The sequence below is a fragment of the Hyperoodon ampullatus genome, assembly GCF_949752795.1.
Source record: "Hyperoodon ampullatus genome assembly, chromosome: 15".
Classification (NCBI taxonomy): domain Eukaryota; kingdom Metazoa; phylum Chordata; class Mammalia; order Artiodactyla; family Ziphiidae; genus Hyperoodon; species Hyperoodon ampullatus.
In genome coordinates, this window is record NC_136928.1 from 10,406,171 (window position 1) to 10,432,352 (window position 26,182).

General features: G+C 45.1%; 1 protein-coding gene across 4 annotated transcripts in view; it reads right to left on the bottom strand.

Moving 5' to 3' along the window:
• Positions 1-26,182, bottom strand: part of REEP1 (receptor accessory protein 1) — a gene marked incomplete at both ends in the record, with an annotated part of 109,445 nt that overhangs the window by 18,719 nt on the left and 64,544 nt on the right. For 3 of the 4 annotated variants that reach the window (XM_079721103.1, XM_079721102.1, XM_079721101.1), the window contains 3 exons: positions 11,673-11,786; positions 14,276-14,396; positions 22,258-22,334. In XM_079721103.1, coding sequence (XP_079577229.1) covers positions 11,673-11,786; positions 14,276-14,396; positions 22,258-22,334 — 312 coding nt within the window. The remainder of the gene's footprint in view (positions 1-11,672; positions 11,787-14,275; positions 14,397-22,257; positions 22,335-26,182) is intronic. The other variant, XM_079721104.1, reaches the window with a different exon arrangement.

The following is a 26,182-nucleotide window of genomic DNA, read 5'->3' on the forward strand; positions in this document are numbered from 1 at the left end:
TAAACTGTGTCACTGAATTTTCTATTAATCTGAGATCTTTTTTGTATTTCAATTTTAATTTTATTGATGTAGTTTTTCATTTATATTTAATTACTAAATTTTTCTAATTTTATAGATGGATTCAAGATATAAACCTTAGGGACTTATATGTACTTTTATGTACATATTTATATGTATATGTACTGTAAATATTTTTTTTAATTTTTACAATTAATTTTTATTGGAATACAGTTGATTTACAATGTTGTGAATCTGAGAACTTTAATTCCTCATCCTTCCCCCAATTTGTAAGGAATAAGAAATCCATGTAGCTAACACACAGCAAATTTTCTACATTTTGATGCTTTTCTTAGTCAGAGGAGGGAGTGTGTTCCTGGGAAAACCCAGACCTTTAAAAAGCTGATATTATAAGTAAAACAATTTACCACTAAAAGAATACCTGCCATTAGGGCCCACAGAACCCCGATTCAACAGTTACTAAGTTTGGTTGCAAGCCCTTGACGAGGTCTTCTTTTCCAGAGGGACACACAGGGGAAGGGACACCAGTGACAGGGACACAAGTGACAGGAGGGGGCTCCAGCAGAGCACAAAGTTTAGCCCACCTCACCTCACATGGTTTCTACTGCCTGCAACTGCTAACAATGAGAATAAAGACAACAAAAGGCTTTAGTGAGTCAGGCAACTGATAACAAAGCCACCAGCATAACCACATTTCCCACTGGTGATTCAAGTATTTGAAAAAAAAAAAAAAAGGGTTAGTACTTCCTTCTAAATTCCCACAGGGTTCCCACCTCGCTAAAACAGTGAACCTCTACCGCTATACATGCTCCACATCGAGGCCAAGCAGGCTCCTTCTCAACATGCTGGATGAAGGCAAGGGCCTCGTCTGTGACATAGAATTGGATTAACAAACAAAAGAGGGAGAAAGAATTCTTCCCACCATAGCATCAATCGTCAAATTCAATTCATTCTCCAGGCATGAAACAAACAAACCAAAAAACCAAATAAGTTAATTGCATGTTAGATGCTACCAAATCAACACAATAAGAGGCTCTGGGAGGAGGCTGACTGGGCCTCGGCTCTGGGATTAAAGCACATGTACACACACAGCTGTCGGGAGGAGAGACACCTGGCTCCGATCCAGACCATGGGCCGATGGACACAGGTGGCTGCTGGCCTCCATCCCCGAAGGGATCAGTCTGGAGTTAGTCACATCTCTCAGCGGGGTTACCTGCCCTTCTCTGAGGTCCAAAGAGGAGACAAAAGGAAAGAGTCGAGCCACCTGATAAAGGGGAAAAGAAAAAAAAAAGCCATGGGCACCAAACCTACAAAATGGGTTGACGGGCGCCACGCTCCCCTGGCCTCCTACAAGTCACTCATTCACTCACTGACTTCTTCATTCCCTCCTTTGCAGCCAAGGCTGATGGAGTGATCCTGAAGCGCTGAGTGAAGCCCCGCAGGGGAAACAAACATGAAGAGGAAACATGACACGGTTCCTACTCCCAAGGTTCTCACAGTCTCGCTGAGACATCGCGAGACACAAACGCGTACAAGACAGCAAATGACAGACGACAAAACATACGACAGGAGCTCAGGGGACGGAGAGAGAGCACTGTTGGCTAGAATACCCGGGGAGGCCTCGTCCAAGGGCTCAGACTTGAGAGAGGCAAGGGCTGCACCATCAGAAAGACAGGGGAAGGACACTGTGGCCAGAGAGTGGTTGGAGCCAAGGTGTGAGTGGAAAACCCGGGTGCATTTGGGAAACTGAGATTGAACCAGTCTGAGCAGAAGAGGCTCGGGTGCTGGTGACGAGTGGGAGATCAGTCTGGAAAAACTGTATTTTGCCTAAACTTGGCCTTCGATGAGAGCTCCACTGAAGGTTTCTGGGTAGTGAGCAAAGTGAAGCCAGTGGGATTTTAGAGTCATGAGAACATTCTGGACACACTGTGTGGCACACATGGAGAACGGCCCCTGGTAGCTGCTCTGCCTTCCTTCCTCAGGTTGGAGCTGGGCACATGGATGTCTGCAATAAAGACCGGAAGTGCCCTTAACGGGAGATGAAGTGCAAAAATGAACAATAACTGGTGAGGGAAGGCCCGTTGGGAACACCGGCCAACACCTCAGGCCAGGCTGGACCTGAGGTGCTGACAGCAGCTGCTGAGGAGATGAGGACCTGGATCTGGGAACTGAGACAGGGCTGTGCAGGACAGTGCCAGCACACAGATGAGCAGAGTCCCTGTAAAGCACAGCAGGGCCTGGTCATCTGAGTCAGGCCAGCACCCAGGTGATGGGGTTTGGGGGTCACCGGGAAGGGCTCCACACGCAGCAGCTGTCCAGCCCTCATGTGTAGAACGCCACCAGTGAGACCCAGCTGGAAGCTCTGCTTGGTCCAGGCTTCCTCCTTGGAGAGGCCAGGCCCCGAGGGGAGGTTAAAGTGGCGGCAGATCTCTCTTCAAGGAGTCGGAGGGGGGTAGGGGACCCAAAGGTGGGGCAACCACAAGACAAATTTGCTCAGTGAAAAGTGGAGCTACATTTACAACTTCCCACTTTATCACAGTGATAATGCTTTGTTTATTTGTTTTGCTTTTCAATATCCTAATTTCTTTTTTTCTTTTTACTGAAGTACAGTTGATTTACAATGTTATATTAGGACACAGTGATAAAGCTTTAAAGAAACTATCTTTAGTCTCTTAAGGTAACTTGCGACCCACCACCTGCATTTAAGCGTGGCCCCAGCCTTGCCTCAAGGCAAAGTGGGAGCCTGCCTTGGGGGCAGCTGCTGGCTGTCTTTTGCATATGAATGTACCTTCTTAACTCCTAGAGGTGCTCCAGATAAAATGGTCAGAAGAGCAGGCAGACAACCTTAAAAGTACCCTGGGCTGGGACTCAATTCTCAGGGGCTGACAGGCATCTCTCAGGCTCTCAGCCATGGGGCCTCAGGGCGTTGGGGGTGTGATCCAAGCAGAATGTGGTCAAGAATTGTCAGTTCAGTGTGAGCTCAGCATCTAACAGCAGCATGACCTTGGGTAGCCGCTCAGCACTGGGATCTTGGTGTCCTCCCCTGTGAGGTAAGTGGCACCTAAGGCTCCTTCCTGTCCTAACAACCCACAGGTTGACATTCCTCTCCCTCTCGGTGGGGTTTGGGGCAGGGGCTCACGTGTTATACAGACGCTGCCACTCAGACACTGCTCACCTCAAGGCTGAACAAGGAGGCGGAAGTCGGGCCCAGAGCAATGAGGGACCTGAAGCCCAGGGTGGGAGAGTGGCTTGCCCAGGGCCACACAGCACAGGCAAGGTGGACAGGGAGGGACGAGGGCACAGGCAACGCCCCAACTGTGCCCAAGCTACCGCACCACAGAGAAAAGACGGGAAAGATCCACACAAGCAGGAGACAGCCTCCTCTCCGCAAGTCTGGACTGTAAATAACTTCCCAAGGCCAGCATCGGACTTGTTTCTCTTATTGGTTCAACAGTGAGCGAAGGTCACGATCAACCTTACAGAGCAAACGGACACAGGAGAAGTGACTGACAGGTGCCTCGGCATGAGCTCTGCCTCCTGGGAAGTCTCTACGGACATCGACTCATGACTGGTTTGTGGCAAAAACCATTATCATGCCCATTTTGCAGGTGAAGAGGCTGAGGCTCATAGAGGTGCAACAGCACGTGGGGGAGCTGGGTTTTTTTTTTTTTTTTTTGGCCAGGCCGCGTGGCATGTGGGATCTTAATTCCCCGACCAGGGATCGAACGTGCACCCACTTCATTGGAAGCACAGAATCTTAACCACTGGAGCGCCAGGGAAGTCCTGGAGCTGGGATGTTTTTAACCTGGGTCTGCATATTTCCAAAGCCCACACGTGTTGCTAAGCATTGCTCTCCCGGCTGTGACAGCTAAAAATATGAACAGCCATCCTTCATTCCTTTACCATGTACTGTGCACCTAGTAGGGGTGCAGATAAGACACGGATATAAATGACTACAAGAGGGCCACTGGGGTGCCATGAAGTGAGAGACCAGTTCCACCAGGAATCTAAGGAGGCTGCTGTGAAGGAGGTGGCTCTTGACCTTGAAGGGTGGACAGGATTTCAAACAGGTGGGAACAGGGGCAGATGAACTAGCATCAGTAGAGGCAGGAAAGAGAAAATTCTAGAAACAGCAGTTGCTATTTCTAGGACAGCACTGAAGGTGGCGCTGTAAGTACAGTATACAAGAACCAGAAAGGTCAGGAGAGACTAGACAGGAAGGCTGGGATCAGGGCCAAATGCACAGGCCTCAAACAGGAAGGGAGAGTGGCAGTGACCCCTTGAGTGGCTACTGCAATAGTCCAAGCTAGAAGGGAGGGTGCCTGGAAGAGGGCCTGGAAGGAAGGAAGGAATGGGTATCAAATGGGCAGGACTTGAAGAGTCAATCAGAGGAAGGAGGAACTCAAAGATGACTGAGATCTGGAGCTTGGGGTCCAGAGAGGATGGTGATTTTCTCATCATCAGAAATCTGGGACACAAGAGGAGGGACACATTTAGAGTCAGAGAGATGCTGACTGAAGGTACCAGGAGACAGGGAGGAGATGTTCAGAGAACCAGAAATGCTGGACTTGAGACCTGGGAGAGGAACCAGGAGCATCATGTGGTGACAGCTGAAGGTGAGGGAAAGGATGAGTGGCTCTGGGATGGAGAGGAGAGCAAGGCGGGGCCCTGGAGAATTCCCCCCAACACTGAGGGAGTGACGGGAGGAGGGAGGGAGAGACAGGAGACAGGAGTCAGGGAGGAGGAGGCGACCAGGAAGGAAGGTGCATCGCCACAGCCAAGTGTTTTCTCCGACCTCCTGGGTTCAACCAGGCTCTTCTCAGAGGTCAGGCAGGCAGGTGGGCTTCTCTCTTTCCACTGGGACCCTCGATGCATCCAGCTACATATGATCTCCACAGGCAAACTTGGAACAGAGATTTGGCAAGTAATAGACCAGCAACTCCGCCTGAGTGCCAGCCCTTCTGCTGACTTGTGAGACTGAGTCTCTTGTTTGTTTCAATCCACCTCACCATCTATGGAGTGGAGTAAGGGGAGGTGACATTCCAAGTAGAAACATCGGGAGGAAGACAGGGTGTTGAGGAACAGAGGCAAGTGTGGTAGAACCTCAGTGGACGAGGCTTGCTTGGTGCTGCTTCAGGTTGTTTTGGAAATAAGCTCCAGTGCAAGCTGATTTGCCTGGGAGGGAAGTATTCCCTACCCTCTACTTAAATTTTTTCAGCAGTTGTCCATAACAGTTTATGTAATCTTGGTGTTTAAATGGTTGCCATGGTGAACTCTAAATATTAATTTTAGGTCACACAGTCCTAGCGCAGAGGCTGGGAAATGTTCCTCTGAGGGGTGAAGGGACAAGCACGAAACTTCCTAGAGTCCTCAGCCACTTAGATTCAGCAGACACAAGTGTGCGAAGCCAGACAAGGGAGACACAGGGATCCAAAAGGGACAGCAGTCTTCTCTTCTTCCTTGGAAATACATTCAAAGCATGAGTGGATACAGGGAGGTTTTATTATTTATTTATTTTTGGCTGTGTTGGGTCTTCGTTGCTGCACATGGGCTTTCTGTAGTTGCGGCGAGCGGGGGCTACTCTTTTTTTTTCTTGGCGGAGCACAGGCTCCTGAAGCACAGGCTCAGTGGCCATGGCCCACAAGCCCAGCCGCTCAGCGGCATGTGGGATCTTCCTGGACCGGGGCACGAACCCGTGTCCCCTGCATCGACAGGCGGACTCTCAACCACTGTTCCACCAGGGAAGCCCAGGGAGGTTTTATAAAAAGAAAATTAACACCCTGCCCTCTGATTAATTGTAAACAGGTAGTTTTTGCTTTTGTCTATTGTGGGGGTTTTTTGGGCAAGTAAAAAAAAACAAAGGCAAAGGCAAACAACTCCAGTCTGGTCAGAAGCCCCAAATCACTAGGCTTATGAACTTTCCAGAATGAGCTTCTGGTTCCAAGAATAAAGTTCCATGTCGTTTGAAAACAGGATTTTTTTTCAAGCAAGAGGTTTAGATAAAGCAGTGATGGATAAACAATAAGGATCAGAGGGAGAGGACATTTTTTAAAAACTATTTATGCTGAACTGTTTAAAGAGTTTGTTTTTAAAGCAAAATTGAGTGGGAATTTTTTTTTTTTTTAATGAGTGGGAAAACACTATAATTTATCTCTCTGTGATTGTGCCTAGATGTTCAGATGCTAGGGCTATAACCAAGGCTTGGCTATACCCTGGTGGCCACTGACCATAACTGCAGGCAAAGTACCTGAGCTTTGGCTGGCAAGTCAGCAAAGTGGAGGTCACGCTGTGAAAGCAGAGCCGGACCAGGGGAGAAGATGAAGAAACGAAAGATCCACCAAGGGCAACGCTGTGGGCTGAGCCTCCATCTCCCCGTTTTCCTCGTGAACATCATATACAGAGGCCCCAAAGGGCTAAGTGGGTAAGGGAGGGGCCCTTGTCAAAGCAGAGCTCTGCAGGCAAGAAGATGGAAAGAAGGCAAAGGAGAACCCAAGAGGCTTGGGACAGTGCTGCCCAAGAGAACTTTCTGCGATGGTGGGAACGTTCTATCCCTGTGCCAGCCACCAGCCACACTGGCTGCTGAGGACTTGAAAGGGGGTGAGTAAAGACTGAGGAATTGAATATTAAAATTTACTTACTTTCAATGAATTTAAATTTAAATAGCCACACGTGGCAAGTGGCTACCATTTTGGGCAGAGCAGGATTGGAGGCATCAAAAAGTTTATTCTTCAGGGCTCCCCTGGTGGCGCAGTGGTTGAGAGTCTGCCTGCCGATGCAGGGGACATGGGTTCGTGCCCTGTTCTGGGAAGATCCCACATGCCACGGAGCGGCTGGGCCCGTGAGCCATGGCCGCTGAGCCTGCGCGTCCGGAGCCTGCGCGTCCAGAGCCTGTGCTCCGCAACAGGAGAGACCACAGCAGTGAGAGGCCCGCGTACCACCAAAAAAAAAAAAAAAAAAAAAAAGTTTACTCTTCAGATCAATCAACAAGGTTTAATAAGTGCAAAACACCAGACAAGTTAGCAAAGTTTGGTTTTTGGTTTGGGGTTTTTTCTAAGCAAGAAACAAAGGAAGAGAATCCATAGTCACCATGGCCAGAAGCTCACAATCTAACAGGAAATACTAGATTCTAGGGGGGAAAAACCCCACACACAATCTGGGGAAGAAGCATCCCTAATTCACAGAATGCCAGCTTTACTTAGACAAGCTGTCTTAAACAGGTGACTTTAATAACACCATTGGCAGCACTGGAACTGTTCTAGGGATAGAATCTCCAGGGAAAGTAAAAGCGCATTATTTTTCAAGTTATGAGACAGGTAAAAAGCAAGCTTGGTTTACCAGGCCTGAGAAGTGGGCGGGTGGAAGAGACCTAGGATATGGTTCAAATGTCAAGGGGAATAAGGTGGCATGGATACCTCACAGTTTTTTGGGGGTTTTTTGAAGATTCTTTTTATGTGGACCATTTTTCAAGTCCTTATTGAATTTATTACAATATTGCTTTTTTTTTAATGTTTTTATTTCTTTGGCCATGAGGCATGTGGGATCTTAGTTCCCCGACCAGGGATCGAACCCACACCCCCTGCATTGGAAGGTGTAGTCTTAACCACTTGACCACCAGGGAAGTCAGTTTTAAAACTACCTGACAGTTTTAAGTAACTTTTAAGTAAGTTTTTTTTTTTTTTTTTTTTTTTTTTTTGCGGTACGCGGGCCTCTCACTGTTGTGGCCTCTCCCGTTGCAGAGCACAGGCTCCGGACGCGCAGGCTCAGCGGCCATGGCTCACAGGCCCAGCCACTCCGCAGCATGTGGGATCTTCCCGGATCCGGGCACGAACCCGCGTCCCCTGCATCGGCAGGCGGACTCTCAACCACTGCGCCACCAGGGAAGCCCTACCTGACAGTTTTAAAACTCTTGATCAATTGGTTTTTCTCACTATTGTTTCTCTTCCCATGAGAATGTGTTTTGCTTAACTAATGCGTTTCTAGAGCATTCATTTTAAAAAGAGAGAGATTTCCAATTCTAGTCTTAAAAAGACATGGGGCTCAATTTTTCCTCTGGGTGGAATTACTGGCTAATATCTAAGCTCAGAGCCAGCCAAGAGACTAGGGACACTTAGAAAGAAGGTATTAGCGATGTGTGTCCCCTAGGAAGGAGACAAAGCAGCTTTTGCTGAAAGAAAAAATGCATCACTACTTCCTGAGGACAAGGATTAGACCTTGGGGAAAACTGGGGGGTGGGCTGGGGGTTAATAGGCCTGGGGAGAAATTTCCAATGTGTAATTTTTTTTGTTTTAGCTTTTCTATTCTAAGATAAAATATTAACATTAATAACAACTTATATTTGTACAATGATATGGTTTACAAAGCTTCTTCACACTTCATGATGATCCAAAAACCCTGCAAACATTCATTTTTTTAGAGAAAGGGCTCAGGGTTCAAAGTTATAAGGAAAAAAAGGATTAACTAAAAGTGTAGGCAGAAGATCTTTCATTCTTCTGGTTAAGTTCTGCAGTTTCCTCCTGGGGAGCCATCAAAGGATGGAAAATAAAGCAGATGAGGAAGGGGTGACCCCCTCATCCAGTTACCTGGTCCCAGCCTCCCTTCAATCTGTCTGAACTCAGAGAGAGGCTCTCAGTCACCTCACCCTCTCCCCTGCAACTGTTTGGCTAAATGCAGTGGATATTTACAGTGAGAACTGATTTGTAGCTTGAGGGTGTTTTCTGGGAGGAGACAGGCAGGGTCCAAGAGATGTAAAATGGAGCCATGAGTAGGGCGACCATAAACCCCGGTTTTCTTGGAACAGACCTAGTTTCTTCCTGTTGTCCCAGCATAATAATTACAGCACCCTTTCACTCTCAGATGTGTCCTGTTTGAACATTATATGGTCACCCTAGCCACTGTGACTGGGCAGTGTCTTTTTTTCACAAAATTGCTTTGATTGTTCCCCTGGGGTAATCGACAAGGTCGTTCTGGACTCAGCTTTCTCATTCTCAAGGTTAATGCTTCTAAGGAGCTAAATCTGCATCCCAGGAATGTTAAAGAAGTTAACTGTTTTAACCCTAATCACCTCTGGTGTATGGTTCTGGATGGGCCCTCAGGCAGTGACCTGTAAAGAGTTGGCTGTTTATTTTATTTATTTATTTTTTTAAATATATTTATTTATTTTGTTTATTTATTTTTGGCTGCGTTGGGTCTTTGTTGCTGCACGCAGGCTTTCTCTAGTTGCGGTGAACGGGGACTTCTCTTCGTTGCACTGCAAAGGCTTCTCATCGAGCTGGCTGGAACCCGTGTCCCCTGCATTGGCAGGCAGATTCTTAACCACTGAACCACCAGGGAAGTCCGAGTTGGTTGTTTAAAAATCATCTGGGGAACTTGCTAAAAATAGAGATTCAAGGGCTCACTGCCTGAGATTCTGATTCAGCACATCTGAGAATCTGTTTAAAAATGAAAAACAAAGCCTCCCAGGTGGTTTGGTTACTAAAGCCAGATTTGAACCCAGTGGTGACTTATCATCCTTTGGCCGTGGCCTGGAGTGGTCCACTGTTACTATGGAAACCACTGATCTATCCCTCAGCCAGGTTGAACTTTACTTCTTCTTTTTCTTTTCTTTTTTAAAGTACACATTTGTTTCAAAAATAGAGGGCATTATTTTGGGGGAAGAATAGTGTTTTCTCTCTCAAGATATTTAGAGAGGAAAAGGAAAGCCCCCACAAGGCAGAAAATTTTCTTGTCTGAAACCAAATTCAGCAGGAAGCAGGCGTCCCTCACTACTTCAGCCCAACTAGAAAGAACTAATGAGCAGTTATTTTCTGAGGCAAGTTTCAGACTATCTAGAGCTTCCTTCAGGTTAGTTGTAAGGTGCCCGGCTGGAGGCCTAGGCTCACGGGCTTCCCCGGTGGTCAGAGGGACTGGTGGTGACTGGCCAAGACGGTATCAAGACTCAGGAGGCCCCAGCTTGAGGCAGACCTGAAAAGGATGGCCCTACAGAATTACCATAAGAATATAATTCACACACACGGCTGAGTGGCCTGGTGACCCGTACTGAGCCACCCTGATAAATATACCACATTTATGCTCTGCAACTGAGCTGAGAAAAGAGCAGTAACCTATATTCCTTCAGGTGCAGAAGGAAAGAAGATGGGGTGGAGAGAAGGCCTGGGAGGCTTCCGTAGCTTTATGTGGCAAAGTTAGCCTGATGAATTCAGAATTTAGCAATTCTGAGTTCTCTTCTTTCAGCTTAAACACAAAAGCCTAAAACGATTGCATCTCAAACAGAAGGATCTTAGAATTCACTGCTCTTTGTAAATCCTGATACATCTCCTCCAGATACCAAAGCAGAATTTCCCCTCCAATGATACTCAATGGGATTCATCACTTTGCCAGCTACTATTGTACCTAAGGTGGACAGGGACCCTCCAGGTACCAGCGGAACACTTCACTATGGTTCTGTGTTACAGAAGCACCTGGTCCTTCTCTGAAATAGGAATCACTCCCCTTTGGTTCTCCTGTCTCCCCGCCAGCCTTTGTCTGCAGAACTCCTTGACTCTATGTGGAAGGTGCTTTTCAAACTCCCAGCCCCGTGTGCTAAGTTTTTCTCCCAGAAATGCTCCTAAAGTTCCTCTCTCTGGTTCAGGGCCCAGAAAACCCAGCTCAGTCCCCTGACCCAACTGGCTATCAACACCCTCCATCCCACCATCCACCGGGAGCCCATGGAGCACGAAGATCTGTATTAATCATCCTCTTCCAAACCCTTTCACAGCTCTAGCCTCTCTTTCCCCCAAACCCTCACATCGCCACCCAGGACTCATAGCTTCCTTTTGCTAATACAGCTCACCTCCCAACCATTGTATCTCTCCAGACATAAGCATAACTGCCTTTCCTCCACCCTCAGCCAACTGTAGACTCCTACTCTACCTGTAGATTTGGAGGAAGGTGTTGTCACCAGGAAACACTAGGGCAATCTGCTGAATTTACTCTGAGAGTAAACATCTACCAATTTAATTTTTCAGGGCTGAGCACATAATGAGAAACTGACAAAACGACAAGGAGAATGTGATGGGAGAGGAAGCTGGGAAGGAACACGGAGGGCCTTTGAACAGGGCTGGGTGGAAAAAAGAAGGAAATAATTGCTTATATCACAATATCCCACAAGACCAGTATTTATTTCAAACCTCCTCTACCTCTAGTTACTGCTGCTACACATATCATTGTCCTCCACGTTTGAACCACTCAACTTATTGTAGGACCCTGGGTTTCTTCCCCTGGATCTGTGGGGCCACGTGAGCATGGAGTGCACCCACTCACTCAGGTAATAAGTCTCTGCACCTGTCTATTTAGGTGACTCTCCCAGTGCACCCTGGGAAATTGCAGAGAAGAGCTCCCTCTCCTCCCCTTCTCTCTTCTCTGCGTCCAAGGATTACACTCCAAGTACTTTAGAGGTTCTTAACAGGAGACCCACAGATGAGCTTCAGGGGCTCTGGGAGCCTCTCAACATTGCATAAATCATTTGTGTGTGGGGGTGTGCAGTTTTCTGGGGGCAAGATTCACCCTTTTTCCCCTCAGATTTTCAATGGGACCCCAAAAAGGATGAGGAACCTGATTGGTCCTTAGCCTGTCTCTGGGCAAGTTACAGCCATGGTGGTCAGGTCCCAGCATGGTACCTTGGAAGCAGCCATCACTGCCGCCGTGGCCGCCACGTTCAAGCCTCGCTTCCCAAAGTGCACAAGGGCATCATAACTTCGGTCTTTTGCTTGGACCAGGCAATCATCGATTTCCTGTCAAAGGAAAACAGAGGCACACTGAGTTGGAAAGCTCAAATAAATCTCTTTCTCCCTTCTCCTGAGCGCTGAGCTTGGGGGCTTGCCCAATCACTGATTCTCTCTGGCATTGCCACTAACTGGCTGTCAGACCTGGGCAAGGACTTACCCTCTATTCACGGTTCTGTCTTCTGAAACATGAGGACCCTGGTAGCACCTAACTTGTAGAGCAAGGTGAGGAATACATGCGATCATTCCAGGAAAGCACCTGACACAGTGGCTGGTTTCAATAACCAAGAACCATTGTCATCTTCCTTATCTCAAGGAGGTCAGGCCCCGGCAGCTCTGAAATTCTGTTATTCCATAGCTATTTCATACAATATCCAAATCCCTCCCCATGTATATATCGATGGGAGGGATTAGGACATAGAAAGAAATAGGTGTTATTTTTGTTGATAGAGAAGATCATTTTACAGATAACAAAATAAAGGCAGAAATTAGAAGTCATCCAGCATCATACCACAAGGTAAAGGTGAGGTGGGAAAGAGGACTGACATCTACTTCAGGGACCAAGACTAAGTAAGATATTGGTTTAGTTCAAATTTGAATCAACGTTGGCTCATTCTTTTTGTTTGCTTGGTTTGGGTTGTTGTTGTCGCTGTTTTAAGAAAACAGCTGTTTTGTAATCACAGGAGCTCACTGCAGAGTTCAGTCAATGAACATGGCCTCCATTTCATTTGAGGTTCAGCACATCGGTGCACTTCCTTCGCTTTGAGGTATGCAGGTGGGCAGTCAACCCCCTGCCTTGTCCTTGCTTAAGCTTCTTCAGGAAGTCACAACACTAAGTTTCCATTGTGACCCCTGGCTGACTCCAGAAGTGATTCTTGGCAGCTCTTAAGAGTCAGTCACCTTCATTTCAATGGAAATTACACTGGCAGCTTCAGGGTAAGTCCAGTGTTTGGAGAAAGGGAAGCAGGAAGAATAGAGATTTGATAACCAGGTCAAGACAGGGATTACCCTTCCTCAAAATCCACCCTCTGAGACGGGAAGTGTGTCCTAGCTCCTAAACGGATTCTCAGAAATGTCTACAGTAGCCTGCTTATCCAACTGATATACTGAAAGGCTTCCCCTGGAAGTCCATAGTATCCAACTTTCAGAAGCAAGAGAAATGAATATATCAAGCCACCAACAGTGCTCCTGATTCACACTGTAGATAGAACCCGACCCCACAATCAGTTTAGAAAGTCATATAATAGCATTAATGAATTATACAATGTTGGACCCAGTAATTCCACTCCTGAGAATTTACTCTAAGATAAGAAGTCAACAGAAGGAACTATATACTATATGTGGTGATTGTCGTGGGTCATTAGGAAGACCAAGTGAAAAAGGATGATATGCCATGGTGTCTAAGATCTCAGAAGATAAATATTGCATCTGCTCAGCTTTTTTATTATTGCTTTTTGATTTGGAGTGTTTTTTTTTTTTTAATGTACGCTTAAAATTTTATTTTAAAGAAACGTTTCACAGACTGGATTGAACTTAAAAAAGGAGCTACGAAACAAATTAATAAGACAGAGGTCATGTTTATTTTAGTGGTCTCGGCATCTATTACTGTATGAAATCTTAAGAAAACAATGGAAAGATCCATTGAAAGCAAATCTGGCAAATTAGGTTCAGCGGAGATGTTAAACAAAAAATAATTTTATAGACAGTGACATTATCTTATAAGTAGCTTAAATTTCTTTTCAAGAGGTGCAAGTTGTAATTCCTCCGTGAATCCTTAGTTATTGTTGACCCCTTCCTGCAATTTCTCCCTATCTTATTTTTTCCATCTCTGACAATAGACAAACCTACATTTTCATTTCACGGATGTATGTGAAGTACTTTGAAGCGAAACAAACACAAAAGATAAATAGCATGAAACAAATTATTATGACTATTCTCAATACTTATTGACTGATAATTACTAAAGTAGCAGGTATTTCATTGGTAGCATACATTTTATCATTGAATAATAAAGCAAACGTACTAGAAATTTATTATATTCCAGTCTCTGTTAGTAGCTATCTGGGTACAAGTTCAAATCATTTAATCTCTCTAGGTTTCAACTTTCCTGTTTATGTTAAATTTTTAAAGTATTTTAATAGTCTATGTAAAAATCCTATCTGCAAAAGGATAGGGGCTGAGCCTGATAAAAGGAAGGAAATTCGGTTTGGGGAGTTGAATTATGAGTGAATCTTTTCTGTTTTTTGTTTCAATGTATGGAAATGTTTTACAATAAATAATGATGAATAATATCCTTTTGAGAATTTCACCATTATTTCTAAACAGGTCATAAAAATAGACTTAAAAAAGAAAGATTAGAAGGAACAAATGTTGGAGGGGGGAAATAAGAGTCAATTAAGAGTCTCCTGCAATAAAACAACCTGCCTTTTTTTTTTTAATCACTTAAAAAATTTTTTTCACTCGCTGGAAGGAGTGCAAGGCAGAGCAACATAAATTACCTTTTCTTTTGAAGACAGCGTGGGATGTACAAACTTCCTATAGAGGAGGCTGGAGCCTTTTGTGTAGGGAGACAGCAGCCAGGCTACAAATGCTATTTTTAGTTCATAATAGAATGGAAACCTGGAGAGAGATGAGAAAATACACATTCCATTAGGTTCCATTAGGTTCTCTGAGCCTTTGAAACATGAGACCTGGGGGCATAGACAGCTCTCCTGCCTGCACACGGCCGCCTGGCCCCCAGATTCCCATGAAGGTGTATGCACACACAAGCACATCCAAGGCACAAGCCCAAGGCCTCTTGAAAGCCAGTTCATTTTTTTTTTTTTTCCTCTTTGGCCATACGGCTCAGCTTGTGGGATCTTAGTTCCCCAACCAGGGATTGAACCTGGACCCTCAACAGTGAAAGCATTGAGTCCTAACCACTGGACCGCCAGGGAATTCCCAAAGCCGGTTCGTGTTTTCTTTTGTTGTCAAGCAAGCCAGGGACCTGGGGTCTCTCCAGCAATCACCCTATGACCATGCTTGACAACAGCTGGAGCCTCCTTCCGAGCTCTGCTCATTTCGGTTGGAGCCGGGGCTCCTGTAGGCCCAGATGCCACAACCAGCCGTGCCCAATTTCCCGTGCCCAATTTCCCGGTCATTCACTCTTCCCTGGAGGCCAAGAAGGCACAAACACAGGATTCACAGTAGGGATTTACAGTAGGGCGGAGCTGACAAAGAATCGCCAGACTGAGAATGAAAGCCTCCCCTCCTGGCTATCTTCTTAGTCTCCAAAAAGGCAGGGATGGGAGCCCAATTCTTGACAGGAAAGAGGATGCTACTCACCCTGCTCAAATCAACAGCAGGCTGGCAGGGAGGAGGGATGGTATCAACTAGGAGTTTGGGGTTAATATATACACACTACTATATATAAAATAGATACCAACAATGACCTACTGTATAACACAGGGCACTATACTTAACATTTTGTAATAACCCGTAAGAGAAAAGAATCTGAAAAAAATTATATATATATGTAACTGAATCACTTTGCTCACACCTGAAACAAACACATCATTGTAAATCAACTACACTTCAATTTAAAAAATTAAATTAAATTTAAAAAACCAACAGCAGGCAAAAAGGTCTGGATCTTTTTGGTGCCAAAAGAAAGAAGAGTTCAGGGTACAGGTAACATACGATTCTGAAGTTTAAAGTCCTGCATACCATCTGTTTATGCATCCCATAAACACTCACCCGGCACCCATAGGTGGCAGCTGGTGCTGAGCACCAAGGAGACAGTGGGAAGCAAAGAAGACCTGACCCCTGCCTGCTCTCTTGGAGCTTCCAGTCTAGCGGGAAACATAGACAAGGTTCTGGCGTCCTTGGAACTGGTAGTCCAGTCAAGGAAACAGACATTGCTCAAATCATCACAATTAATAAAGAATAGCAACCTGAGACAAGTGCCATCACGGGCCTCTGCTAACCCATGTGGTGCCTCTGCACGTGTGAGAAGAAGCCAAGTCCTTCAGCTGGATGCAGTCCTGCGAGCACATGGCTCGCAAACAGGGCTTCATCCGAATTTCAGCTCCACTCGCCTCCTTGGCCAGATATCTTGTGCTATGAACAACCTGTGCAACCATACTTGGCAGGCCGGATGTGTATTAACCACATTTTTAAATTTTCTGTACTCTGATGCTTTGACACCTTGGGACCTTGCTGACTCTGGAGAGACTGCCTCTCCCATGGAAACCACAACACAGTCTCTTGCCCACACTTGCTGCCTCTGCTTCCTGATCAAGCTGCCCCGTGCTTCCCCATGTGGCTCTGCGCAGTGGGCTGTACATCTAGGGATCTGTGACTATAACGAACTTATTCCTTCATGAGAGTCATTTCTGTGTCTGCATGTCTTACCAGACCTGAAAACAAAGTCTGGGTGCCATTAAAACAGATGCGATGAGGGAAAGTGACACCTGGGCTAGTCTGAGGAATCAGAAAAGTAAACCCCTCCCAGGCATCCTCCCTGATAAGAGAGCCAAAGCAAAGAGCGATTTCTAGCAAGTCGTTTCAGAGCCCTTTAACTCTCACGTCACTCCAGTCAGCGGCTCCACCCCCTCCTCTGTTCCTCATCCTAGTCCACTGCCTTCTGCTTCTGGCAGGCCCTTCCTGAATATTCCCGTAGCAACTAAAGGACACTTTCATGTCAAGACTGCTTAATGTTTCACAGCCAGAAAAGAGAAGGAGCTGAAGGAACAGAGGTGTGCTTCTCCCACAATTGAACACTCTGGTGATGAACAATGAAGGAAGTTTTGTCTGGAAAACAAGTATTTGTCAGCCCCAAGGGACAAATGAACCGGCAAAGCTCAGGCATCAACCCAAGATTCACGGATAATCCCAGGGGGTTCTGTCGCACTGCTGCTCTTTCGTTTATTATGTAAAAGACGGGTGTTTTAAAAAATAGGTCATGCGTGCACATAGTTTAAAAAATTCTAGAAGTCCAGAAGAGTATATAGCAGAGTCTCCTTCCCATCCTGGATGCTTTTCCAAAAGCATAAACATCATCCGTTTCTTGTGCATCCTTTCAGAAGCGGACTAGGGCTAAGATATACAATTGTGTGGGTATATATGACTCCCGTGATATCCCCCATGCTCACCTAGTGGCATTCTCTGCACCCCCTCTTACATCTTGCTTCCCCCGACTGCACACACACGATTAACAGTACACTTTGGGGATTTTTTTTTTTTTTTGGCTGTGCCACGTGGCTTGCGGGATCTTAGTTTCCCAACCAGGGATCGAACCCAGGCCCTGGCAGTGAAAGCGCGGAGTCCTAACCACTGGACCGCCAGGGAATTCCCCAGGCCTCACTCTTCTTTTTTTTTTTTTTTAATTTTTGAATTTTATTGCATTTTTTTTATACAGCAGGTTCTTATTATTCACTCTTCTTCATGGCTGTGTATGGGGGTATGAGCATCTACCCAGACCCCCATGAATGGATATCTACAAAGGTTACAATCTTTGGCTACTACAACAGAGCTACAGTGAATCTCCTGGAGCATGCTTCTTTACGTACCTATGCTAACGTGCCTTTAGGAAAATGCCCAGAAGTGGATTTTCTGCGGGCATCTGATTTACAGATAGAGGTTGTACTTCTGTGCAAACGTAGGTACAAGAGTCTGATTCCCCACAGTCACACCCTCACAGTGTAGGACCAACCGTAAGAGCCTGCCCCAGGCTGGGCGGGGGTGTGTGGGGGGGTGAACATTAGATCCTGAGCAATCCTTCTGGGCTGCCAGAGACCCTTTATTCTCTGGCCAGCGTGCTACTGAGCCTCCTGTTCATCAGGATCTTTCCCATGTGCCCCATTCACGCTGACACAGTCTTTGAAAACCTTCCTGCCTCCTAACCTTCTGGCTTCACCTCCCAAATCGTCTCTTGTCAGGCTGGCAAAGCATCTCCAATGACCAACTGGGGTAGCAGGCTTCACTTGGTGGTCTCCAGACCACCAAGATACCGCCCTCCCTGGCATCTCTAGACCAGGACACAGAGGGCTCCGCTGTACTCCCCTGTCCGCCTTGGGTGATGGGGCTTCCTTTGAAGCAAAATCCACTAGTTATAGAAGAATCACAATGGAATGGGTTTGTTCCTTGGGCAGAAAGCTGACATGAATAACCAGAGAAGAAAAAAGGAAGAGGTTACAGCCTGCTAATTCTCGACCTTTCCAGGACTTTGGTTAAAAGTAGGCTCCTTTAGAGTCTTAGTAGCAAAACTCGAATCTCAAGCCTGCCTCCTACTGTTAGCAATCACTACGTTTTCTTTCAATTTCTCACCTCAAGCTTTTTTCCTGACCCACTTTCAACTCAAAGATAACTAGCTTATTGATTGATTCATTCAGTTGGGAAAATTCTATTGAAAAGCTATGAGGTGAAAGGTCTGTGCTAAGCAGTACAGGGAAACCAAAGCTAGGTTAGGCATGGCTTCGCCCTTAGGGGTTTATCATCTAGCAGGAGAGTGGAAAGCAACAGGTGACCCCATAATCTGCACTGTGATATGGAACAATGTCTTAGTGAGGATCGAGAGCCTTGCTTCTCTCCAAATCTCCATCCGCCGCCCACAAACATCCACTTCATAGTTCTTACTATGTACCTGGCATCAGCTCAACCCTGGTGGGCCCAGGGCAAATCTCTGAGAAGTCTCCACACGTTACCCTCTGGTGGGTGAGGGTCCTTTCCCCTCTGCAGATTCAAGTGAGGAAACAAGCTTAGGACTGAGTGGGCCTCAAGGTTTAGTCTAAGTTGCCAGTGGCTGCCGGTAAGGCATGCGGGCCACCTGAGGAGGTCCCTGGGGATGCCAGCTGCCCTGTGCTATCAAAAGAAGCTGAGAGCTACTGCTGAAATCTAAAGCCTCACGCCACAGGACATAAGTGGGGAACCTCCCTACCTCTCTACTGTGGAACGAGATATCCTGGGTAGGAGTAAAGGCTGTGTATCTCAAGCCAGGACAGGAAAGGAAGGGAAGAGTGTGGACGGAGGGAGGCTAGACAGACAGACAGACACAGACACAGACACACACACACACACACACTACAGCGGAAAAAAGAATCCTGCCCCTAAGCCACCAACATAGAAGAATAGAGGACAAGAAGAGGCACCTACTTACCTTTTAGTGTATTGTTTCAATTTTATTTTGTCATGTGTATTTTATAGTTTTTAAAAAATTAAATGAAATCACTTACACAAATTGTGAAAAAAGCCACCGTCCTATCTCTTCTGTGACCATACACAGTTGCTGTTTTCATCAACACAGAAAGTTTTTAGAAGTTCCCAATGAAGAGGGAACTGCCCTGGTGGAGGGGTGGAGAGAGCAGGATGGGGATGAGTGAAGAGTGACGGGAAGCGTATACACGTGAGGGGTGACCTCCCGTCCTGGAAGTAAACAAAAGTTAAAGAGGCTTCTAGGAAGCCAGAAGGTGCAGGACTACCCCGCCCCCCTTTCAATTCTAAACAGAGCTCAGAGCAGCTGAGTCGGTGTCCATTCCCTGGCAGGGAAAGAGGGCCCTGTGTCTGATGGGTCTATCCCGTGTCCATTCCCAGGGCAAGAGGGAGGGTGGAGAGGAAGGACTCCCCTAGGAGGAGACCAGGATCTGTAATACCTGGGGGTCGGCAGGAAAAGAGAAAGCAGGCTGAGGGTGTGTCCAGGCTGTGAGCCGAGGCAGGCAGGGAAGGGCCCCAACGAACCATTCCCTGCAGAAGCAGAGCCCACGGTGCCAGGAGAGAGGCAAGGGACCCTCACTTTCTACCCACAAACAGCCTGGAGAGCGCCAGTTCAGAGGGACCAACGAGGGACCAGATGAGGCCTCCACATGGGTCAGGAAGACAGGGGGATTCTACCCATACCTGTACACATGCTCCAAATACCCTAGATGCCTTCCTGTGGCATGCAGCACATGACCTTGATCCTATGGCCTTCCTCCCCATGTTACCCACAAATATGTTACCTTATGTAGCAAAGGGATTCTACAGATGTAATTAGGGTAATTAATCAGCTGATTTTAAGATAGGGAGATTATACTTGATTACTGAGGTGGGTCTAATCTAATTCCCTGAGACTTTGAAAGCAAATGCAGAGATCTTTCTCTGGCTGGTAACAGAAGAAGATGGAGGTGACATGCCATTGTTGGCTTGAAGATGACAGAGTGGCACACGTCAAGGAAATGGGGACCTCAGTCCTACAGCCACAAGGAACTGAATTCTGCCAACAACCTGAATGAGCCTGGAAGTGGAATCTCCCCAGAGCCTTCAGATAAGAGCCTAGGCTGACCCACATCCTGGTTTTGGCCTCGTGAGTTCCTCAGCAGAGTTCTCAGTTGACTCTACCTGGACTTCTAACTCACAGAAACTGTGAAATAATAAATTTGTATTGTTTTAAGCTGCTAAATTTGTGGTAATCTGTTACTGCAGCAACAGAAAAGTAATACACTGGGACTTCCCTGGTGGTCCAGTGGTTAAGAATCCACCTTCCAATGCAGGGGACGTGGCTTCGATCCCTGGTCGGGGAATTAAGATCCCACATGCCGCGGGGCAACTAAGTCCGCGCACCACAACTACTGAGCCCACGCACCACAAACTACATAGCCCACGCACCACAACTAGAGAGAAGCCCACACGCCGCAGCGAAAGATCCCACATGCTGCAATGAAGATCCAGCAACCAAGACCCGACGCAGCCAAAAATAAATAAATAAACAAACAAAAATTTAATTAAAAAAAAAAGTAATACATCTCCCAAAATCAAAATCAAATCAATCCCAGAAACAGTTCTTGAGCACTTATTAGGCATGAGACTAAAATTCCAGGGCCATGGGTAAAACATATTCCAGCTACCAGGGAGCAGTATACCCATCATCAGGCAGGATTTCCCAGGAAAGAGCAGCAAGGCTGAAATGCCAGAAACCCTCGGGAAAGAGCTCATGAGACTAACGCTCTCCCCGCTTTGTTCATGATAAGGGACAGGAGGACAGCAGGAGGCCACCTGGCACCAGATAGAAGGAGGGCATCACTAAGAAGGCTGCACGACATGAAGTGCTGGCCATGCTCTTTAATCGACTATACAACCCTCACTGGGTCTGGCCTGCTCTCCTCATCTCTGCAGGACAGACAGGAACCTCCCCACTGTAGCTCTGCACAAAATGAGGTCCACCTCCTAGTGCCAGCCTCTGAGGTCTGGGGAAGACCAAAAAATGGCTCAGCAGAGTTCCGTCTCCTTCAGTCTGTTGTTTATCTGGGCACAGGACAGGGCAGAATGGCACAAGCATATTGAATTATGTAATCCAGATTCTTTCCTTCCAGCTTCAGGCCATAATAGCTGAGACATCTATCTCTCCCAGTAGAGATGAAAGCCAGGCTCCTTCAGGGGAAAAACTACACACTGAGGTCATTAAGGCCACTGACCCAAGACAGGATTCAGTGAAGTAGTGTTCAGAGAAGTGGATGTCTTTGATCTAGGACATCCCAGAGGGTAAGTCCAGGCTAATCCTTTTTGGGGTAAGAACTCTTTTTTTTCCCAAAACGGAAATATCTTTATTATTTTCCCTGATGAAACCTGATCATGGTAAAACATTCATACAACACAGCAAATGTGAAACTGACCCCATGATCCCAAGTTGCGGAAATAACCTTTGCTAACAGACAAGTATTTTCCACACTATTTTTAGTACACATTCACATGTGCACAAACTCAGACCCTTTAGATACAAACAGGATACTGTATATTATTCACAGCCTCTTTCAGCCAAGACACAATATATGAATACAAACACCTAGCTTATGATTTTCACTTGGTCCATTGCTGTAATAGCTGCATTGTTCATGAGAGAGAAAAATTGTCCATCGAAAGGGGACTGATTAAATAAATTATGATCCATCTATACCAAGAAATTCTATGTGGCCTTTAAAAAAGCAGGTAGATCTATTTATGCTTACGTCAAAGTATTTCAAAAATAAATTTAAGAAACAAAATGAGAACTGTTAGGTATACTACAGTACTATTGTTTTAAAAAAAGGAAAAGTATGTGTATATGTGTGTACGTATACACACACATACATTTTTTAAAAGTATATACAATTGTGAAAAGCAGTAATGGTGAGAGTGAATGGTGTAGGGGAGAAACTTAGTTTTATTGCACACTTTTGTGTACTGTTTTTCTCCTTTTTATTTTTTTTAACATAAGAATGCTTCTTTACCAACTCCATTAATTGAGGAATTGTGTTTATCTTGCCCATCATTATATCATTGTAAGAACAATATCTGCTCTTATATGGTCATTCAATAAATATTTACTTGAAGAACAATTTTACAGACTAATTGATTTGAAATGTTCCAGTTAGCATTCCTGCACCTGCTTCTCTGTGCTAATAAGGTTTGAGACTGCTTTCAGACCTTCCCACCTCTCCCTGACACTTGGCAACATCTTTCCTGGAAAAGTCCCAATTCCTGGAGTACTTACCAACAAAGGAAGATGTCGGTGAATGTCTCTGCTGTGGTGAAAAGTGCAAATATAATCCAGTACATCATCCATTTGACCTGTTGAAGGAGAAAGCAACAAAGCTAGCAGAAAAGGTCAAGGATGAATGGCTGCCAACTTGAAGAGAACAGGCCCCGACAGTGGATGCTGAGACGTGTCCAGGCAGAGTGGCCTGCATTGGTAACCTCTTTTCCTATCTTTCCCCAGGTTGGTCCAGTTCTACTCCAGACCTTGGGGCTGGGGGCAAACAGGCTGTTTCCACAACTGACCCAGGCTCAAGCTCTAAGTAGACTTTAGGTGGCCTTCAATAGCCCTCAGGTGAGCCAGGGAGACCTGAAGACCAGCAGTGACTCAGGTTTCAGTCAGGTCATTTGCCCAGGACTAACACCAGGTGAATAAAGTTTTCAAGCCTCCACAGAGACACACCTTGGAATAAACTTTAACCTGGCCAGACTCTCTGATACGGAATGATGGTAATTCTCACTGGTCATTTAAAAACCCTTCCAGGGACTTCCCTGGTGGTCCAGTGGTTAGGACTCCATGCTTCCACTGCAGGGGGCGTGGGTTCAGTCCCTAGTTGGGGAACTAAGATCCCGCATGCCATGGTGTGGCAAAAAAATGAAAACAAAAACAAACAAAAAAACCCCTTCCATGTGGGAAAGCCCCATAGTCCCTCCCAGAAACTGGATCTTTTCTTTTTATCTCCCCCATGTGACCATCCTTTTCCATTTCTACTGTCTCTCTTCCCCAATTGAGACCTTGGTCCCCTCTCTCCTGAACTACTGCAGGGGTCTCCTGACTGCTTCCCTGTCTCTTGGCTTTCCCCTCACCAATCCATTCTACAAATTATCCCCATACTAATCTCCCCAAAAGCATGAACTCAACCTGTTAATCCTCCATTTAAAATCTTCTAGCCTGCAGCATAAAGTCCAAATTCCTCAGTCTGCTCCTTCTGGCTTTTGGAAATGGTGGGGTGGTTTGTATTGGACTAACCCTCTTGCCAATAATGATAATAAACTCTGAACAAAATATTTAATTTTATTGATTGATTGATTGATTGCCTGCCTGCTGTGCCACGCCACACGGCTTATAGGATCTTACTTTCCCGACCAGGGGTCAAACCCGCACCCTCAGCAGTGAAAGTGCAGAGTCCTAACCACTGGGTCGCCAGGGAATTCCCTGAACAAAATATTTTAAGACAACTGTTTGAAGGCTAGAAAAGCTATCAAAAGCTGGCAGAAACTGGAAAGGATCCAACTCTTGAAATAAGGGGACCACACCAGAGTAAATCCATGTTGATGCAGTTAAGGAAACTCCCTAGCTGGCAAATCATGGGGCAGATAGAACTCCAGAAGAAACCCATAGTCTCATTTGCCTGAGGAAGTGGAAAATAAGAGTTTGAGACTGCCAGTGATGCTGGAAACTGAAAAGGAAAAATCCCCAGTAAGAGGGAAGCCATAAGGGGGTAGGCCCCCAAATCCACATATAAATTCCTTTCCATTTCTTGGCTGGCTCCTGAATTGCACAGAATCAGGTAATATTCCAAGGTGACTGAGTAAAATACAGCTGGAAAACTGAGAGTTGAACAGAGATTCAGTTTCTGCCCACTAGAGGAGAAATAGAGCTTGGAGTTCAAGTTCTGCCAAATTAGAGGAGCTTGGTAAACATTTGGGAATTTCCAGTGAAACACCTAAAAGGCCATACCTAAGGAATAAAAATTTTACTCTAGGACTAAGAGGTTAGCTCTAGGATGAAGAGCAAAACTGAAATACACCTGCCCCAATAAAACGTAAAACCTAGCTGCCACAAGGTCAAGATGATCTGTCAGAATTTAACTGCCTGTGAGAACAAAAATTAATGTTCTTCACAAGAAGCCAATGCAGATCTAGAGTTCCTATGATGTATTATACATAACAGTCCAATAAACAAGAAAAGCTATATATATGAAGAAACAGGAAAACATACTCCATGGTTAAGAGAAAAACTGGTCAATAGAAACAGATCCATATTTGACCTAGATTTTATAATTAGCAAAGACTTTAAAAAGTATAAATGTGTGTTGAGACAACTAGATATTCACATGTGAAAGAATGAAGATGGACTTCTACCTCACACCACATACAAAAAATGAACTTAAAATGGATTAGAGACCTAAATGTAAGAACGCTTACAAGAAAACACAGGAGTAAATTTTTGTGACCTTGGATTAAACAATGTTTTCTTAGATGTGACATCAAAAACACAAGCAATGAAGGAAGAAAATAGATAAATTAGAGTTTGTCAAAATTTAAAACTTTTGTACTTCAAAGGATACCATCAAGAAAGTGAAAAGACAACCCACAGGGCTTCCCTGGTGGCGCAGTGGTTGAGAGTCCACCTGCCAATGCAGGGGACGTGGGTTCGTGCCCCGGTCTGGGAGGATCCCACATGCTGCGGAGCGGCTGGGCCCGTGAGCCATGGCCATTGAGCCTGCGCGTCCGGAGCCTGTGCTCCACGGTGGGAGAGGCCACAGCAGTGAGAGGCCCGTGTACCGCAAAAAAAAAAAAAAAAAAAGACAACCCACAAAATGGGAAAAAATATTTGCAAATCAATATCTGATATGGTATTTGTATCCAAATAATAAAGAACTCATACAACTCAATAATAAAAAGACAAAACCCAACTTAAAATGTGCCAAGGGCCCATATCTTTTAGAAAATGAATCAATAATTAATAAATCCAATACTCATTTATGATAAAAACTCTCAGCAAAGGAATAGAGGGGAACCTCTTCAACTTGACAAAGAACATCTACAAAAAACCCTACAGCTAACATCACACTTAATGGTGTGAAATTAGATGCTTTCCCACTAAGATCAGAAACAAGACAAAGAGGTCCCCTCTTAACACTCCTATTCACTATCATACTGGGAGTCCTAGCTAATGCAATAAGACAAGAAATGAAATAAAAAGTATACAGACTGTGAAGAAAGGCATAAAACTGTCTTTTTTTCAGTTGGCATGACTGTCTATATAGAAAACCTAAAAGAACTGATAAAAACAAAACCAAAAAACCTGGAACTAATGAGCAATTATAGCAAGGTTTGAGGACACAAGGTTAATATATAAAATAATCATATAAAAATATAAAAACCAATTGCTTTCCTATATACCAACAAAGAACAACTGGAACTTGAAATTTAAAAGAAAAATACCATTTATATTAGCACCAAAAAAATTTAATTACTTAGGAATATACCTAACAAAATATTCAAAAGCTCTGTATGAGGAAAACCACAGTACTCTGATGAAAGAAATCAAAGAAGATTTAAATAAATGGAGAGATGTTATATGTTCATGGATAGGAAGACTCGATATTATCAAAATGTCAGTTCTTCCCAACTTGATCTATACATTCAATGTAATCCCAATTGAAATGCCAGCAAATTGTTTCGTGGACATTGACAGATTAATTCTAAAGTTTATATGGAAGGGCAAAAGATCTGAATAGCCAATATGATACTGAAGAAGAAGAACAAAGTCAGAGAGCTGACACTATCTAACTTCAAGACTTACTATAAAGCTACAATAATCAAGACAGTGTGGTATTAGTGAAACTACAGATAAATATATCAGATAGACTAGACAAATAGAATAGAGCCCCAAAACAGACTACATAAATATAGTCAACTGATCTTTGACAAAGGAGCAAAGGCAAATTGATGGAGAAAAGATAGTCTTTTCAATAAATGGTGCTGTGAACAACTGGATATTTGCATTCAAAAAAAAACTGATAGATGTAGGCACTGATCTTACATCTTCCACAAAAATTACTCAAAATGGATCACAGACCTAAATGATAGATGCAAAATTATAAAATTTCAATAAGATAACACAGGAGAAAATCTAGGTGACCTGGAGCTTGTCA